A 20569-nucleotide genomic window follows, 5' to 3' on the forward strand; every position below is an offset into this window, starting at 1 on the left:
AGCCTAGAGATGTGGTATTACAATATTAGTGGAGACATATGTCTTTAGAGTAAGGTTATACATCTTAAAATTAGGGTTGTTGATTAATTGTGGTTAACTCACACGATTAACTAAAAATTAATTGCGATTTTAATCGCAATGTTAAGCAATACAATCCCAATTGAAATGTATTAAAGATTTTTGGATGTTTTCTACATTTTCAGATATATTCAATTACAACACAGAATACAAAGTGTACACTGCTCACTATATATAATTTTTATTACAAATACTTGCACTGTAAAAAATAAATATTTTTCAGTTCACCTCATACAATACTGTAATGCAATCTCTTTATCATGAAAGTGCAACTTACAAATGGAGATTTTGTTGTTGTTGTTGTTATGTAACTGCCCTTAAAAACAGAATTTTAAACTTTGGCCTAAAAGTCCACTCAGTCCTACTTCTTGTTCAGCCAGTCAGTAAGGCAAACAAGTTTGTTTACATTTATGGGAGATAATACTACCTGCTTCTTGTTTACGTCACCTGAAAGTGAGAACAGGCATTTGCATGGCACTTTTGTAGCCGGCATTGCAAGGTATTTACATGCAAGATATGCTAAACATTCATATGCCCTTTCATGTTTTGGCTACCATTCCAGAGGACATGCTTCCATGCTGATGACGCTCATTAAAAAATAACGCGTTAATTAAATTTGTGACTGAACTCCTTGGAGGAGAATAGTCTGTCTTCTGCTCTGTTTTACCTGCATTCTGCCATATATTTCATGTAATAGCAGTCTCAGATGATGACCCAGCACATGTTCGTTTTAAGAACACTTTCACTGCAGACTTGACAAAACGCAAATAAGATACCAATGTGAGATTTCTAAAGATAGCTACAGCACTCCACCCAAGGTTTAAGAATCTGAAGTACCTTCCAAAATCTGAGCAGGACAAGGTGTGGAGCACGCTTTCACAAGTCTTAAAAGAGCAACAGTCTGATTCAGAAACTACAGAACCCGAACCACCAAAAAAGAAAGTCAGCCTTCTGCTGGTGGCATCTGACTCAGATGATTAAAGTGAACATGCGTCGGTCTGCACTGCTTTGGAAAGTTATCAAGCAGAACCCCTCATTAGCATGGATGCATGTCCTATAGAATGGTGGTTGAAGCATGAAGGGACATATGAATCTTTAACGCATCTGGCCCGTCGCATCTTGCGACGCCGGCTACAACTGTGCCATGTGAACACTTGTTCTCACTTTCAGGTGACATAAACAAGAAGTGGGCAGCATTATCTCCCATAAATGTAAACAAACTTGTTTGTCTGAGTGACTGAACAAGAAGTAGGACTGAGTGGTCTTGTATGCCCAAAGTTTTACATTGTTTTATTTTTGAATGCAGTTTTTTTATGTACATAATTCTACATTTGTAAGTTCAACTTTCATGATAAAGAGGGTTGTACAGTAACTCCTCGCTTAACGTTGTAGTTATGTTCCTGAAAAAATGCGACTTTAAGCAAAACAATGTTAAGCGAATCCAATTTCCCTATAAGAATTAATGTAAATGGGGGTGGGGGGTGTTAGGTTCCAGGGACATTTTTTTCACCAGACAAAAAACTATATATTATGTAGATATACACACAGTATACATTTTAAACAAACAATTTAATACTGTTCACAGCTATGATGATTGTGAAGCTTGGCTGAGGTGATGAAGTCAGAGGGTGGAAGAGGGAGGGATATTTCCCAGGGAACGCCTTGCTGCTAAATGATGAACTAGCACTCGGCTGAGCCCTCAAGCGTTAACACATGGTTGTTAATGTAGCCTCTCACATAAGGCAGCACGAACACAAGGTAGGGGAGACAACATGGCAGACAAAGACAGACACACACAAGGTGTGTGTCTGTGGGAGAGTGAGAGATGCACATTGCCCCTTTAAGTAAGCTGACCCACTCTTAAGTGCATTGTCTTTTTAAGTGGATCAGGAAGTTGAGACAGCAGCTGCTGCCCCAAGCTCTCTGTCTCTCTCCGTCCGTGTCCCCTCCCTGCTCTATATGGAGAAGGGGTAAGTGGCGTGCAGGGGAAGGGGGACACCCTGACGTAACCCCCCCCCTCACTTCACAGCAGTCTCTGGGAGCAGCTCCAAGGCAGAGGGCAGGAGCAGCACCTGGCAGTGGGGGGAGGGACAGCTGAACTGCCAGCAATTGATAGCCTGCTGGGCAGCTGCAGCACAGGGAACTTAGGGGAGCGGGGAGCTGATAGGGGGGCTGCTGGTCCACCCTGGTTACAAGCCCCCACCAGCTAGTTGCAACGGCCTGCTCTTCCTGCAAGCAGTGGACAAAGCAGGCAGCTGCCAAACAACGTTAGAAGGGAGCATTGCACAACTTTAAACAAGCATGTTCCCTAATTGATCAGCAACGTTAACCGGGACGACTTTAAGTGAGGAGTTACTGTCTTACAATACTTGTCTGAGGTGAATTGAAAAATATTATCTCTTTTGTTATAGCACAAATATTTGTAATAAAAATAAATATAAAATGAGTACTGTACTCTGTGTTCTGGGTTGTAATTGAAATCAATATATTTGAAAATGCAGAAAACATCCAAAAATACTTAAATAAATGGTATTCTATTGTTTAACAGTGCGATTAATCGCAATTTTTTTAATCGCATGATTTATCACGATTACTTTTTTAATCACTTGACAGCCCTACTTAAAATATCTTTTAAAACTTTGCCACAAATTTTCTGTGTGCATACCTGGAACGTCTGGGATCCTAATTGACCTTCCAAAAGAATTAAAATCCTGAGACATCTCAAATCAAAAAAGGTGCCGAGTGGCTTTATTGCAGGAACCTCATCTAGCAGAATTAGATGAATCAAGAAAATGTGGGTAGGTGTTGAGTATCATTAATCGTTGCATTTTAAGAGCAGAGGCATATTTATCTTAATTCATAAAAGTATAACTTTTCAATGTATCCAGTCTTAGTCTGATCTTGAAGGAAGATATGTTCTTCTTGAAAGTTGTTGGCTCAAAAAAAGTAAATGCTTCCTAGAATTAACAATCCAAGTGGCGGTAATTCTGAATTTTTCAAAGACGTTGCAGACATTCTTGCTAATAAAATACATTCCTGTAATACTGGGATGCAATTTGAATACTAGGCTAGATAGACATCTGGACGAATCCAATTACATGAGAGCCAGCTGTCAAAGCACAATAGACCAACCCTCATTATTAATGAATGAACTAGATTTAAAAGATATATGGAGACTGAGACATTCCAAGGAGCATGACTATACACATTTCTCTACAGTGTGTTCATCTTACTCCAGAATTGACTTTTTTCTAGTGTCTTCTGAACTGCTTTCAGCATACCTAGAAGCAACCATTCATGATATATTAATTTCAGATCATATTCCAGAAATACCGTTGCTGGTTACACCTCATTAAAGTCTTCTAGCTGGAAGCTGAACACTCTGCTACTAAAAGATGCAAAATATTGTTCTACAGTTGATTCAGTCATCTCTAATGTTATACAAGAAAATAAGCGCTCCACGACCTCTGCTATCATCTTTGGGAAGCTCAGAAAGCTACTGAAAAGGTTGAATGCATAAAATATACCTCCTAAAAGGAGAAAGAGAGAGACTCATGTTACTAAACTCTGACCAAGTGAATAGACGAATTGCAGAGAACACACAAGACTGACCCAAATAATGAAAACCACCTACTTTCTCTAGTCAAGATCAGATTTAAATCTAATGAATGCTTATCTAGCTAATTATCATTTACACTTAACAGGGTCAAACTAAGATATTATGAAAGGGGAGAAAAAGCATGTAAACTCCTTGTCAGAAGATTTAAGGCGGAATTAGCCACCCATAGTATTTCTTCCTTATAAGTAGACACGAGTGCTACCCTTGAACCAATAGATAGAATTGCTTAAATTGATTATTTATATCAAGCTTTATATAAATCAGATCAGTGTGACTCTAATAAATGTGATCATTTCGTTGAAGGCCTACCTTTAATATCCTAACTTCAGAACAAGTGTTGTTTATGGACAAAGCTTTCACAGCACAATAGATTGAACAAGATTTACAAAATAGGAATTCCGGCAAGGCCCCTGGGATGGATGGCTTTCCGACATATGTCTACAAAATGTTTTGTAATCAGCTATCTTCTATTCTTTCAAACGTCCTCACTGGAAGAGTCCAAAAGGGAATCATGTCTCGTGACGTGAGAACTGTTTTAATTACTTTTTAATATGAAAGAACAACAAAAATGGTTGCAACTGTGGTGACTTCCTCATCATCTCTATTGAACACAGATTGCAAAAATTTTAGCAACATAACTGAACACTATAATTCATGGGATGATGAATGCAGATCAGGTTGGTTTCATTAAAGAAAGATTAGCTACAGATAATACGATAAAAATTGCTCACTTGATCCAGTAAACTCAGATTCAGATGTTCCCTTCATAGCCTTATTGCCAGATGCAGAGAAGGCTTTTGGTAGGGTTGAATGGCCTTATGTAATGGCCGTCCTAAAAAAATTCAGATTGACCCAATGTTCCTCAATTGGGTCAATATATTATACAGCTCCCCCTCACTTTACTACCAATTAGAGAAATTATTTCTCCCACATTTCAACTAGAAAGAGGGATGCAACAGGGCTGTCCTATCTCATCCCTCTTTTTTTAAATCTCTCTTGAATCACAGGCAATGTATATACATCAGCACTCAGCCATAGAAGGTGTGACTATAAACAGGAAGAATACAAAATCAGTTTATATGATGGCATTTTTGTACTATTGAAGATTCCATACTCCTCAATCCTATCATTATTGAATGTAGTTGGCATTTTTGGAGATATCTCTGGTTTTTGCATTAACTGGAATAAATCACAAACAATGGATAAATCACCCCCCAAAAAAAAAAAAAGTTTCTTCTCAGTTTCAGATTTTTCCCTTTAAAATGTGCAATGAAATAACTTATTCAGTAATTAAGATTTGTCCTAATCTTCATAAAGTTACCTCTATAGACATGGACTATATATTAAAAGAAATTTCCAATGAGGTAGAGAGGTGCATCTTTTCCCTCTGTCCTTACTGGGGAGAATAGAAATAGCCAAAATGAATATCTAAGATTGACATATATCATTAGTCTATTGCTTTTCAAGGTCTCTCCCTCACTCTTTGCTTGAATAAAAAGAGTATGTAATTTATATGGAATTTAAATCTTTATTACATCAGAAAACATTTGGATTGCTGGGTAAGGTAGTTCCCCTTCCAGTGGTTTTGCATATACACCAACCTGGTTTGAAATCGAAGAAGGCTTAGCCATACCATTCCTGCTCTTCTTCTGTAGCCCTTAATAGGCTACCCATGCCCTTAAGGAAAAATCTTACCTTCGCATATATATGGGGCACCCTCCAACGCATTAATAGGATTATAACCAATGTTACTAATTTTCTTTTCATACCGCTATAGGATAACCCATGCCTCAGGATCAAGGCCAATTTCACACTTCTCTGGCTTAATGTGAACGATACTTCAAGCTCTTTATCCCTGAGATCCTTGCAGAACAAGATATTAAATGGATACTACTGAACTCCAGAATGTTTGTCTAAGGCTAGATTGGCAACACACAGCAAATGTTGGAGATGTAAACAGCTATATGCCAACCTTTCACACATCCTCTACACCAGTCAAAAAATGCATGTGTTCTGGAACACCATATTAAATGCTCTCTCAAAAACTCTATCACTATCTTTCCTCCTCCAAGCTTGTGTATTTTAGGGGTGCAGGATAAGTTGGTATTACCAATTAACATTAAGAAATGGATTGCGGTAACTATTTTAGTGGCCAAGAGAGTTATTTTGAGAAAATGGAAATCTGCAGTTCCTTCCCTCATACGGAAGCTGGCTTAGTGAGAATTCTACTACTGCATTATTGGAAAAAAAGACTAATAGAAACATTTGGAAAAAGTATGAGGTCACATGAAACTATGGAATACTTTTGCAGTTTAGTATGTATTAGTCCCTGATACTCCTAGGTTATGCCCTACATGACCTTTCGGGGTTCAGTTTTTGTTTGTGATTTTGTTTGTTCCAAGTTTTGCAAATAATGAACACTGAATTTTGTTATTTATATGCTATTTCCATCCTGTGCATGTGTATATATATATATATGTATATAAAACAAAGTTAAAGAATTAACAGAACAAACGAGAATGGGGAAGGAAGAAGAAAATTTAAAACAAACAAATCTACATAAGGATTAGGGAGAAAGAAGTGGTGCTATTTGTTAGGAGCATGAGGATTTGTCTTTTTAATGTCGAAGTCATGAATCCATAACAAAGTGAAACAAGAACACTTCAGTTAAAATTGCTCATTCTCTCTTACACCAAGCACTTTTTAAAAGGGACACCGAGAAACAAGATTCACTGTGAAACATGTAGTGAAACTGCCACTTTTCTCCAACTTCATATTTATGGTGGAGTCTTTTTCCAAAGAATCTATTTTCCTTCTGGAAGCACTCTTAACAACAGTAAATGCTTCTGGAGATGATTAGTAGAGCTAGAACGCTGCATGAAAAGTGAGTGGGCCACTTTATATTAAACATGCAACTATGCTGTAATAGTCTCCTTTGATAGCTTCTTAGCTCGTCATATTCTCAGAGGGAGCATGATAGTCTGCATGAGGAGCAAGAATGAAAATATCTCGGAATGGAAGCTGCCTAAGATACTAATTATATATAGGAAGTGCTAGTAAGATACCTGATATAGGAAGTGCTAGTAAGATACCTGATAAAGTAAAACATTGGTAAATGCAGATTTTTCTCCTCTAGGTTTTCTACAATATTTTGTGATTATTTCACAAAATCTGAGACCGTTTCATGTGATATTTCATGTACTTATATAGTGCTTAGATACTGAAATTTTAGTCAGATCTTCTCGGTTACATTATCTCTCTCCATGGTCCTAAATTATTTTTCTTTTGTGATTACTATCTTATAAATTTGCCCTTGGGAAACACATAGTTGCTGTGGTTGAATGTGAAGGTAAATAATGCTCATTGAATCTCTTTCATTTAGATTCCTTTCTACGAAGCCGTTCAAGTTCTGATCATGAAGCTACAGCTATGATGAAAGCTCAGTTCATGAGTCTGTGGGATGGTCTGGACACTGACTATAGTTGCCAAGTGAGTTAAAAAAATAAGATGAAAACTACCATAATTCTCACGGAGAAACTTAATACACCTCTACCCCGATAGAACGCGATCCGATATAACACAAATTCGGATATAACGCGGTAAAGCAGCGGGGAACCCCAGGCCCTTTAAAGCGCCATCCGAGCCCCGCTGCTTTACCGCGTTATATCCGAATTCGTGTGGAGCCCCGGGCCCTTTAAATCACTGCCCGACCCGGCTGCCAGTGCTCTGGCGGTGATTTAAAGGGACCAGGGCTCCCCACATCAGCTGGAGCACCGGGCCCTTTAAATCCCCGCCAGGGCTCTGGCAGCCAGGCTTGGGCGGTGATTTAAAGGGCCAGAGGCTCCAGCCGCTGCGGGGAGCCCCGGGCTCTTTAAATCCCCAGCCCGGCTGCCGGAGCTCCGGCAGCGATTTAAAGGGCCCGGTGCTCTCCGCCGCGGCTGGAGCACCGGGCCCTTTAAATCACTGCCAGGGAAGCCGGTCCAGTCTGGCACGCCGTACCGGACCGAACCCGATATAACTCAGTCTCAACTAAAAGGCAGTGAGATTTTTTGGCTCCCGAGGACTGCGTTACATCGTGGTAGAGGTGTATATTTTTTTCTCCATTTAGGAAGTGGTCAAAAATAGCTTATTGCATATAGTAGCTGTCAGACGAATTTCTCTATTTTGTTGCTGGATGGCAGAATATGTAGGAACAAGAACCCTACGCTAATAATCACTTCATGCATTCATGTTACTGTGGACAATAGTAAATTATAGATACTTAAAAAAAAGTCCCACCCCCCCAATAATATAACCACAAGATTTGAGATGATTTAAATTTGGAGCTTTATTACTTGAAACAAAATCACATGAACAGTTGTTTCAGGCTAAATGTAGTAGCTAAGACAAATACAAACCACTCTTGGCTTGTCTAACTGGCGAGGAAATAAACCCACACTGTTCCTTCTGAAATTCACTTGCATGACTCCTAAATCTTAGACCCCAGGAGCCTTATTGAAAGATTTGAATATTAATCCCAATGCTATCAATACTCATTATAGAAAAGCCTAGACATCCTCCCTCCACCAGCCCCGCTGCATCTCCAACAGACGCATAATCCTTACGCTTACTGAGCTAAGCCTGAACGTTCCGGAAGCTGATCTTACCAGAGCAGGAGTTTTGACTCATTGCCTCATTTATCCAACCCTTCCTTTCTCATCTAACTTTTGGTAACAATATCAAATTAGAAAATAATAATTGATGCTGCTTGTAAAAAAAATACTTGTGAGAGACTGAAATTCTGTAGCCTAGAACAGTTGGAGAGTGACAGGGCAGCCTGCCCCTACACCATCCTATCCATATTTCAAATTTGACTCAGAGAAACCTCCTTATAAAGCTGAGAGGGCAGTTCTCTCTCCATATCTGTTAAATGCTTGACCTCTGTACTCAGTGTCAAGATGACATTTGAAGTGATAGTTTTACATGTAGAAATTAATCCACTAGGAATTGGACAGATGACCATACTTGTTTCACATAGACCACCAAGCAGTCATTGGATGGTAATCACAATGCACTTAATTTGGCATTCTAGAACTGAAAGTGTTTATATCCCATAAAGGGGACCTTGAACCATTCAATGCCTCAGAGTTCTCTTTTCCCTATTAGACAAGCTTTCTTTGCTCTGTTTCACTGCTGGTTTTAACTATATCTTTTTATAGTTTATAACTTTAAAATCCAACAGAATGGCAGTCAAATTAAAATCCAGCTTCTCACGCATCTTGAATACAACCAGTAACTTTATAGCAGAGGTTTCATACTATGATTCAAAGACATACAGGGTAAGTATAGCTGTTGAGCATCTGCTTTGCAAGGAACAGAACTATACAATATGTCAATAGGATGTTAGTGCTAATAACTATACCACACAGAACTTGAAGTTAAGGCTAAGTAACCTGATGTTCCCTTAGGCACAGACTCTTCCCAATGTTTTTAACACAATGCCTCTTTAAACATAGTCAAATGAAGCATTCCTTTCATTCAGTAAAACATATATCTGGTCTTGTGCTTCCACTACTGAGTCTAGTGTACTAGGTCTGAAGAGTCATTGTGGCCCCTCACTCATACTTCTTGGCACAGTGGGAGCCCCATTAGAGTAATATAGAATACAAAACAGCTGGTTGGAGAATTTTGGAAATCTGTTATGAAAATCTATGTAAAATATTTGAGAATTATTGGACATGTCCTTTTAGTACCAGGTTCAGGCTTTTCCCATATTGTACTTCATACTGTTTAGAAAAATCTTTCTTTAAACAATGATTTTGAAATGTCCAAAGCACTTTTAAAGACTGCCCCATATTTGTTGAGAGCTGACAGTTACAATTTCTTCAAAATATTTTATTGGTAAATGTTAGTTGGGACTGTTACGCTGTGTCTGTATCTAAACAAATTTCCCTCTGAGAGCAAGGATTCATTCCAGCTTTTATTAATGTTGTAAAATTCTTAATATTCTGAGGAAAATATACTCAAGTCTCAGTAACTTAAACAATAGAACATGATGGGAAACATGTAGACCATGTTAGTTGCCTCTTGCCTCAAGTGCACCTGAGAAGGAACAGTATTGTGCACAATGTATGGCCTGTTGTGTCTTACTGAAATTAAATGGTTTTTAAATTATAGACTTATTTCAAAAATTAGCTTTGAAATTTGGAGAGTTTTGTGTGCAGCAAATTGTCTGTACATTTTCCCTTGCTGATGGAGATACAAGCAGTAGTGGTGATCTAAAACTCCCTTTATGAGTTATGAAGCTATGCATTGTGCCACTTGCATGAGGAAGCAGGAAGGGGAAGGTGGATGGCAAGGAATTATTAGGGCTCTAAAACTGGTGTAAGTTGGGTTGCACTGGAACAGTCTCTCCCTATGCTGACATCAGGTGATTCAGTACAGAACAAGAATCCCATTGCAGCCTGTCTTCCTCAGTACCCTGTGCCCTAGAACTCCTTTGAGGAGAGAGATGAGGGTGTGACTGGGGATGACAGATCACATTCCCTGTCTTGAAAGTGGAGGGAAGTCTGTTTTTGTCATTCCTGCTGTTACAGCAGACGTTCATCTGCTATGTTGTGAGAAAGGGGCAGAGTTTCTCTGGGGATACAGAAGAGAAAAGAGCAGTTATTGAACTTTACAATGTAATCTCTAATTATTTTAACTTTTTTTTTTTTTTAAATCTAAATTGATCTTAGCCTGTCCCCAACCTTCCCTTTGCATGAATGGTGATATGTTTATATTCATACTTGGAGCTAGATTTTGGCCTCAGAACAAAGCAACCATAAAGGAGCCAGATCTGGTCATCTTTTTGTCTTGTGTAAGGGAACTATCCAGATGCCACAGAGCTGCTTTAGTGATGTTGTGTATCTGCTGTGTTCCCAGAGGAAAGGTGATGTGGCCAGGGCACCTGTATGCCCAGGTGATTTGCCTGCTGCCAAACCTACCCCTGGGGCCAGACAGCAGAGAGAATTGTTAAATCAAACTTCAAGCTCCTCTGACTTCTGCAAAGATACTGGCTTGCCATCTGGCTTGAACAAGGGAATAAGTGGTTTTCACTTCCTAATGCTGTCATGTGCAGACCAGAGAATCTGACCCCTTAACTACTTCTATATGTGGTTCTAATAAAGATTGCTGGACCATTGATTAAATGAACCTTTCGCTTACAATATTTTGTTGAACGTAAAATATATTTTTAAATGTCTGCTTACCATCTTACTGTCTAGTAACTTGTGCCACAATTTTGTGCCTCTAGGTGGCATCATCACTCTAACCTGTGAAAGCAATATAGCTCTGATGCATAGCTCTCACCTTGCCAAGGCCAGTTGTGGGGCAAAGATCCAAAACGAGAGAGCTAAAAACAATAAGTTTTTAGGAATCTAAAATTATATGGGATTAATTTCTTTGACATTCATGTTTTTTGTGACTGAGCATTTGCAATGTACATAATTTATAACAAGAAGTGAGAAAATGAGATGTGTACACTATAGGTAAATTTACTCTTAAAATGACCGTCAAGGTGTAGTCCAATTGTGTAAATATTGTTCCTGTATTAAATATGGATTATAAAAATAAGATGCATTCGTATTACATTATATGAAACCTTGGTAAAGCTTCCTGTGGTTCAGTGGTTCTCAAACTTTTGTACTGGTGACCCTTTTCACATAGCAAGCCTCTGAATGCAACCCCACCCATAAAAATTAAAAACACTTTTTTATATATTTAACACCATTATAAATGCTGGAGGCAAAGCAGGGTTTGGGGTGGAGGCTGACAGCTTGCAACCCCCCACGTAATAACCTCGCAACCCCCAGTTTGAGAACCCCTGCTATAGCTTCACATCCAGTTAATAATACCAAAACAGTTTATTTTGTTTTTTCAGCTGTTTGGTTTAAAAAAAAAAAAAATTCTTTAGTGAATTTAGTGCTTGTGAAAAATGCCATATTGCTAGGCCTGGAATCCAGTCTGCTTTTTATTTACATAGGAAAAGAGATAGTGCTTCCTCTTGTTACCCTACCAGAATGCCTCCCCATTGTTAGTTCTGGAGAGAACTTGTCCACAGAGACCAAATGTTAGTAACTAAAAATTGTTTTATTCTGCCTGTTGACTTTGACTGAATTTGAATTTGCAGACTAGAGGCGAAAGGCTCCAAATACTTTGAACTAACTAGTCTGCTTTCAGCTGTTTAAAATAACCTCATAATGTGTGTGTTTAAATCCTGCTGTTAAAGCGAGTGTCAGAAAGCTGAACACAACTTCTCTGTAGGCTGATTTGCTTGATGGACTTTAGAACAGCTACCCAATTTGGCTTGTGTATTTTGTGAACCCCCATTGTGATAATTCTTGAAATAATAATTTCTCTCCGCTATTTAATCTTTCTGTTTTTCTGTACTAAGGTGATAGTGATGGGAGCTACCAATCGCCCTCAGGATCTTGACTCTGCCATTATGAGAAGAATGCCTACGAGGTTTCACATTAACCAACCAGTAAGTCATAGCAAATTGTCTTAAATAATGTTGGGTTGTTTGCCTAGTGGATTAGCAATAGGTATGTACTGTACCAAATGAGAGACCTGTGTCTTCACTGCCCAGGCAAACAGCACCAGAGAGTATTGTTAAGGTTTGTTTTCAGTTTCTCACAAGTACAGATAATTTTGCTTTTTAGGGTGACATTTCCCATCAGAAACTCAAGATGTACATATTTCAGCTGGAACCAACTCATTGTGCCACCAGCAGCTTCGAAACCCATTTCCTGCACTTATCCTGTACAATGGAGTTGGTGCATACTTTCCATTCTGCCCATCCACACCAAGGGGAGAGCAACTTAAAGCAGCGGTGCCCACGGGGACAAGTAGCGTCATCCAGAGGCGCCGCCGCCGAAATGTCGCCGCTTCTTGGCGGCATTTTGGCAGCGACGCCTCTGGGTGACGCTGCTTGTCGGCGGCATTTCGGCAGTGATGCCTATTGACATTGCCGCTTTTCGGCAGATGCTCGTCCACCGCCACGGTCCACTGTGGCTCCAGACGAAAAAGGTTGGGGACCACTGACTTAAAACATTGATATCCCTGCATGCAAATTGTACACTTCTGTTCTGGTTGGCAGTTATCTTTGACCATAAGACCAAAGGTCAGCATATCTTAGCTCAGGGGTTGTCAAAATGGATCAGACTATGTATACATCATGGTTAGACTTGGCAACTGTTCAGCCACCTAGAGATATCAGAGAATACTCAAATTCTACAGGATGCCTACTCACTGTTCCTGATATAAATAAGGCTCTAATGTTCTCTGTACTCACATAGTTTAACTCCTTCAACTTGGTTTCTTCATCTGATGCCCAGGTCAAGAGAACAGTTATGTATTCACAGTCTCAAACCTGGAAAGTTACTACTACCCATTAACCTAGAGAGGATCCTTATGGGTGATTCTTGAAACAGGAATAAGTTACTAACTGTGGTTCTCTGAAGTGGGAAAGGTGAATAGGGAGTGTGGATCCATGTGGGTAATCATCTCAGTTACATGGGTTCAAGTCCCATTCAGGGAAGAGTAAGATCTAAAGTATTTGTCAACTCGTTTTTTCTCTTTCCCTATAATTAATGTAAACATTGTTCCTGGACTCAAGGGATAAAAAGCAGACTTGATATCTTGGTGCTGAATAGCACCATTACCATCAGTAGCATACATGCTAGGACACTGACCTCATTTCAGAGGATCAACCTGTATTTCTGGAGGGCACGGGAGATGCAAAATAAATATGTTCCTGTTGAATGATTTTAATAGGTAAAGAAATGACACACTCTATCAGTCTCTTTCTGTTCCATAATGATTGAAATCTTTTTTTTATTTAAAGGCTCTGAAACAGAGAGAGGCGATTTTGAAACTGATTTTGAAAAATGAAAATGTAAGTAACTTATTTGTTTAAAAAAATATTTCTATGCATTATCATGGCCATGGGTGCAAACCTTCAGAGCAGTTGAAAAACATGCTTTTGAACCAAACATCTTTGACCATTATATGGATTTAAATCAGAAACATGCTGGTAGATAGTGTTTGTGTGCAGTGTATTTGACTGGGAAGCTTCTGGATTTGGGTGTGACCTCAGATTTCAGAGGTAGAGTTGTTTAATAGATTAAGCATGAAACTGTCTTTAGAGAAATTAGATTTCTAATCTCAGTTTTGACAGTGATTCACTGTGGTTTGAGGCAAATTAAATAATCTCTCTGTCAATGGAACATTCTCCCTAGTTGATCTGGGAAGTAGCAATGTGTTACAGTGCTGCTTTTACCTCCTGCTTGTTCATCAGGAAGAAAAAATGTTACCTCACATTTATCTTCAGTATTTTAGATGCTGTGGACAAAACGTAAGGCCTGGTCCTGCCAGCCTTCTGTGTGGAACTCCCTTTTAAGATAATAGTTCTGTGCATGGAGAACTTGCAGGATTTAGACCCACCATATTAGTAATTCCCATATTAGTTTACAAAACATCCTAGATTAATGTCTGTACAATAAAACGAATACATTTCAGAAGTAAAACTAATTTTAAATCTCATTAATTTTAGTGGTATAATATGGGAGTTGATCCCTATGAATGGTTAAGTATTAAGAAGGAAAACATTTCATAAACTGTCAGGATTGCTTGCAGGTGATAGTTGGAATGCAAGGTCCTTCTGGCAAAATAAGTGAGCACTAGAGATATGAAAACGGAATTGATGTTTAAAAGAAAAGCGTCAACATAAATGAGTCTTAGAGGAGGGCTCAAACTTATTGATGGTTTTAAGTTTGATGGATTTAGTATTGGAGAAATCCATAGAATTATAGACATTAGGGCTGAAAGGAATGTGATAAGTCATATCAAAGCCTCTAGACTTAGAGCAGGCTAATCTAGACTCTGATTGTTCCTTTTTCAGAAAATATTTTTTTCCTTTTATTTGAACGTGTTCCTTAATGTTGACTTTTTTTTATGTACGTGAAGCATTGTAGTTTTAATTTGTCTATAAAGAAATTCCACTTGCTTTTCTGATGCATCTGTGTAAAAAGAAGATTAGCTTCTAGAAGACACCATTTTCTGATGGAAAATTATTTGTTTAAAGTTAGGAGATCCTGATTAGAACTATCAAGAGGGAGTCAAGACTCCTGGGTTGTTTTTGGGTTTTGCTTGACTTGGTGCATGAACTTGGACGAGTTATGTTGCCTCTCGGTGGTTCAGCTCTCTGATTTGTAACATGGGTATAATTCTTCACCACCTCAGAGTAGCACTATTAAAATTAACTGGTTTTAATGTGTTTTGATATTCTGTGATGAAAGGTGCCAACAGAAAATATTAATATGTAAATTGATTTTTTTTCAGACTTCATGTGTAAAGTGGCAAAAGTGTTTATTAAAATGAAACATCAATGCTAAATGTACACTTTCTAATAATGTCTGAGAAATAAGTTTGTGTTGATAGACATCATGTAATAAAATAAACACTAATAGGCCTATGTCTAGGTCTTGTTTTGTATTATTTATACATATATAAGGACCTGAGTGCACTAAGTACCTTGTAGGATCAGCCCCTTGTAAAGAAAGGCTAATGTTGGAGTGTGTTTATAGAAGAATTGGATCACCATTTCTGTGATTCAATTGTATCCACTGGTAGTTACAGGATGTTGTCTATAGTGGATGCAAAGTCATGTTTAACACCGAGCTGATACTTATAACTCTTCACAGCTGTGTTCTAACATGACATAATTTGCTAGTAAAGACAAACCCTAAAAGTGTCAGAGAAGCTCTTCAAGACTTTGTGCCAGGGGGATCCTGTCCTCTTCAGCTGTCAGCACTCTTAAATTTGTACAGGAGAAATGAAGGTATAATAAGGTAATTACTGCCTTCTAGTAGCTGCCAGTTCTTTTTAACAGATATAAAGTTTTGTTAGTGAAACTTTAATTTTACTAATCACCTCATTACTTCCCAGGTAGAGAGTATTTGTCTTATGTTGTGATTATACTTTGCTAATATTTCCTTTTAGTTCCTCAAAGACAAAACCTTAATAAAATCTAAAGACAATAATAAGTCTAAGAGTGACTCTTTTCTATATTTAGTAGAATATCTTACTGAATTTCAAGTTTTCATGCCTCTTTCTTTATTTTCTGGTAGGTGGATAGGCATGTGGACCTCTTGCAAATTGCTAAAGAAACAGATGGGTTTTCAGGAAGTGATTTGAAAGAAATGTGCCGTGATGCAGCACTCCTGTGCGTCAGGGAATATGTTAATTCTACACGTGAAGAAAGGTGCTTGTTGTTTGTATTATGGTTGCCAAACTGAGACTGAGCCCCCTTTGTGCTAGACACTCAACATTAAAATTGAAGACACAATTATTTGTAAATAAGGAGTTTTAAAAACAAAACTAGTGATAGAAACCAGTGGTGGTTTTTCTCTACACCAATCCTCACTACACACACACAAATTCAGTGAATAAATCACTTCATTTTGGTTATGGGTGTAATCAGGATTTTGTTGAAAATTGCTTCAGTGCTATTGGGAAATATTATGGTAAAAGATGAACACAGAAGATGGGGCGTAACTTTATTGATTTTAATGGGACTGTTCATGTGCATAAAGTTACTGTGTATAATGTTTGGAGGATTGGTCCCTGAGTGTAATCATAACAGGCTGTAAATATGGCTACTTGAATCATACAGGTTCCAGTCATGCCTCCCCCAAAGCGCTAAACCAGACATTCTAATGTAAAGGCTCCATTGCCTCGGTTATAGGATCACTGCCCTCAAGCTTACTTTTGGGTGGTGTTAATCCAAATCCAAGGTGAGCTTGAGTGCTACTGTTTAGTACTGAAAAGTGAACAAAAAACATTTGGTGTGTTTAGTTGGAGAACTAATTCTCCAATATCAAAATCAGAAATTAGTGAACATGAAGTAGTCCAGAGTTGCCTTATAAAATGTTGTTTAGCTATAATTTAAGAGCCAAACTCAATTTTCAAACGGGTTTCTTTCCTGTTGAATGAGTTCCTTATTTTAGTGTCCACAACTTTAGAACATCGTTTTTACCAATACAGTAAGGTACCTAAAGAGGAACCCCACACCCTTATGTTGCATAGACCTTGATCCTTTAGCTCTCGTGAACACTTCTCTCCTACCCCGGTTATGTCAGTTACAGCCATTGATATAGCCAGACATCATCTATTTAGTGTTCTGTGGCTTTGGGCACTGTATGTACAGTTGAGGATTATTTTATAGCATGTAAATTAGATTAATTATGTAACATTTGAATCACTGTTGGGTTTTTGGTTTTTTTTTTCAAAGCCATGATGAAGATGAAATTCGGCCAGTGCAACAGCAGGATCTGCACAGGGCAATTGAGAAGATGAGGAAGTCAAAAGATGCAACACTTCAGAATGTTTTGATGCATGTTAGTTTAGACTAAGACTAAACAGTGTGTTTGCAGTTTCTGATGTGGCCTAATTTGACTTGCGCTGTAATCAGTTAGTTAAAAAAGGAGTTGGGGGGGGGGGGGAATTCTTTCAATAAGGGAGTTAAATGTTTCATTTCTAGAGGGTTTTTATACACTGAATTCTAAATTATTGAAATCTGGTAATCTTACAGAAATAGATATGGTCTACAGTTCATGAAGTGGAACAATATAGTCCAGTCCAAGAGTGAATGCTTGTGTTTTGTCCAATTACCAATACATTGTAGTGGCCTTAAAGTAGGTTCTAATGTGATGCATGTTTTTTGGGGGGGAAGGGGAAAATGATTGAATACCAGTTCATGTATATATGTATGAACGTGTGTGTGTTTATATTAAATGTATATTATCCACACATTTTTTATATATAGACATAATCTGTAGATAAGTTGAATATGGAAAATCTTTTTTTACTTAATTACTGAATGAAATTAAATCTGAAGATGTATAGATTAAAAGACTCTGCTGAATTCAATGCATATTTACCTTTTTTTCTTTTAGCAACTTATACAAAAGGCAGAAATTCTGTTTGAATTGAGATTTTATTTTACAACTTTGAAGTAGTGGTGACTTTCACATTGATGTTTGACGTCTACATGCAGTAGAGGGAGCAAACTAATGCATAAGTGTTTGAATATTTTTCATTTTATATGAAATCCTGCTATTAGGCTCTTTTGTTTTAAATGCTGTTTTTACATTTTTCCTCTCTGAGTTGAGTAAATACCCTTGCAAACTGGTCTTTCATTAAATCCTCCATGTTATAATTCCCTAAAAAATGTGGTTCTCTGATTTACTATACACTAGTCGGGTTATGTAGTTCGGACTTCATTTTCTTTAGAATATATATTGCAACATCTTTACATGATGCTATGAATTATCACAAGTTTTATTTTAACTTGGAGGGGGAAGTATATTTTGTGGTGGTTTTCTTTGTTTCCTCATACACTAATTTGCAAAGCTGAGAAACTCTACCTGGGTCTTCCAGTCATTGTGAATTGCAATGTTCTACTGTACTTGGTGGCAACAGTTTAACGAATTTATATAATTAAGAGATCGATAATATAAGATGTAAAACTTTTCCAAGCTTAATATTGTTTAAAAAAGAGTACCTTTATTTTTTATAGCAGCACTATGAATTGTGCACTAAGCAAGTGCATATTGTGGCAGAGCTCTGACCTTGTCCCTGTGGGTCCCGCGCTTCTAGGCGGTATATGCTAGCCTCAGTGGCTCACTGCGACCCTCCACATAGCCCTTCTCTCTCTAGGGCCAGGGTTACAGTCTACTGAGCCCTTTTCATCATAAACCAGCAAGGAGATTGGTGAGAGAACTCCCACAGTCTCTGTTGTCCCTAGGGGCTTGTTTCAGAACAGTTTAGCCTCCTGTCCTGACAAGGGCCTAACTTCCCCTCCCAGGAGGTGTTCCTGTAGTGGTGGGTTGGGGGGAACCTGGGCCAGCCCTCTACACCAGGTTCCAGCCCAGGGACCCTAATAGAAGCAGCTGTTGGCAGCCAACCTTTGACTACCAAGGTTGCTACATTTCCCTGGACCACTTCCCCACAGCTCTCCCTTCTTCACCCTTACCTTAGGGCTCCCTTACCAATGACTTGAGGGTGTCTTCATTAACCAGCCTGTCAGCCGCACTTTCTCTCCTCTGGCTCCCCCGCTCTTCTCTGCCTGACTGGAGTGAGCCTTTTATAGTATCAGAGAGGCCTTAATTAGAGTCAGGTGGTCACATTAATGGCCTCACCTGACTCTTTGCAGGTTAATTGGAGTCAGGTGCCCCTGCTCTGGTCAGTCAGGGAACAGAAAACTGTTAATCCAGTGGCCAGTATATCTGCCGTCTGCTACTCTGCTGTACCAAAATGGTCTATCACAATATATACTTCCTAATCTAAGTGCCAGGAATGTTCAGACCTAAGTATTTTACATACAACCAACATATGCTACTGATAAGAGGAAAGTTAAATAAGCTTTGAAAACAAGTTAAAAATAAGATGAAATTTGAACCAGCCATCCTAGGATATAAAGAGCTAAAAATGGAAATTCCATCAAAAGTTTACAACCACTTTATTTTATAATATGTAAAAAGTCCCTTTTCTCTGAGAACTTCAGTTAACTCTGTTATATATCAGCTGTTCAAAAGATGTTACTTTGACTCAGCAACTCATTTTCCCACCCCCTCCTCTCAAAGATTGCCTTTCTCCAAGCTAAGGTTGGTTTCCTTTTTGACACTGGAAAGCTCTAGGGTAAATGCACATAGCTTTCAATCATAGTGGGAAAGGGAAATGAGTTTATGCCACTGTAAAGAACACTAATTGGGGGTATTTGGCATTTTAATCTCAAGTATTTCAACTATAGAAAAGTTTTAAACAGTAGTTGAGGAGATCCAATAACATACAGAATTGTATCCTTTTTAAAAGAATTCCTCTAATAGGAAGGGGAGCTCTTCAGTCCCTAGGAAAATAACAGAACCAGCAGTGAGAGAATTTGCAAACATCTAGAGGAAAAGCTGCAGGGATTTATAAGGAACAAATGACCAGCAAACTTAGTTGTTCTTGAATTTTGATTAAATTTGTGGATGAGGAAAATGCAGCAGAAGTAATATAGTTTTAGTAAAGCATTCAGTACTGTGATTTCTCCCCCCCCCCCCATTACCTTACATACAGTAGCACTCAGCATATTAAAATTAACTTCTGGGGTTTTAGAATAAATTCAGATAAATTTTAGCAAAACACTTAAGTAAATACATGCTTAACCTTAAATCCCTGGGTAGTCTAATTGAAATCAATGGGACTGCTCACCTATTTAAAGTTAAGCATGTTTATATGCTTTTGCTGAACCAGGCCTCCCCCCATTCCCTTGAACATGATACTACCCTTTCTATGTGATGTGTGTTTGATTTCATTTAGGTCTCTTCCTACTCCACTCAGTAACCATGACAGCTGCAGTAGTCTGTGGCTAAAAGGCTGATCAAATGATCCAGTCTAGGAGGAAATCCTGGTGTCTTCTTTTCACAAGGTCCTTGCTATTAAGTGAAGAATTCATATAGATCAGAGGTTTTCAAACCCCCTTTTTTCCCCTCATTTGCAGATCCCTAAAAAAATTTCAAATGGAGGTGTGGACCCTTTGGAGAACACCACTTGAATTGCCCTTCTGCTATTTAAGATTCTCTTTCAGAGTATGCTTGAACTTCAGCTTTTTCCTCCAGTGCATGGGAGTAAAAATAGGGACAACAACTCACCCACACTAGATACACGAATAAGCAGGGGATCATGGTGCCTGAAGTGTATCAGCTCATCCCCTGAGCAGAAAAGTTTACTCTTAACCACTCAATTTTTGAAAATTTAGTCCCTGTAGTTGGTTCTGAGTACTTCACCATCTGGCCAAATTTTCACTTC

The 20569-nt window shown here is 38.5% G+C and overlaps 1 protein-coding gene across 2 annotated transcripts in view; it reads left to right on the top strand.

The window, feature by feature from the left end:
* Window positions 1–17982, top strand: part of ATAD1 (ATPase family AAA domain containing 1) — a 39159-nt gene extending 21177 nt beyond the window's left edge. The window contains exons 6-10 of one of the 2 annotated variants that reach the window (XM_024219592.2): window positions 7080–7186; window positions 12111–12200; window positions 13563–13613; window positions 15847–15980; window positions 17010–17981. In XM_024219592.2, coding sequence (XP_024075360.1) covers window positions 7080–7186; window positions 12111–12200; window positions 13563–13613; window positions 15847–15980; window positions 17010–17130 — 503 coding nt within the window. In that variant the 3' untranslated portion in view covers window positions 17131–17981. Of the gene's footprint in view, window positions 1–7079; window positions 7187–12110; window positions 12201–13562; window positions 13614–15846; window positions 15981–17009 lie in introns of both variants that reach the window. The other variant, XM_029911394.1, reaches the window with a different exon arrangement.
* Window positions 17983–20569: the final 2587 nt, after the last annotated feature.

Source organism: Terrapene carolina, unplaced genomic scaffold (assembly GCF_002925995.2).
Source record: "Terrapene carolina triunguis isolate 2854851 unplaced genomic scaffold, T_m_triunguis-2.0 Scaffold95, whole genome shotgun sequence".
In the NCBI taxonomy this organism is placed as follows: Eukaryota; Metazoa; Chordata; order Testudines; family Emydidae; genus Terrapene; species Terrapene triunguis.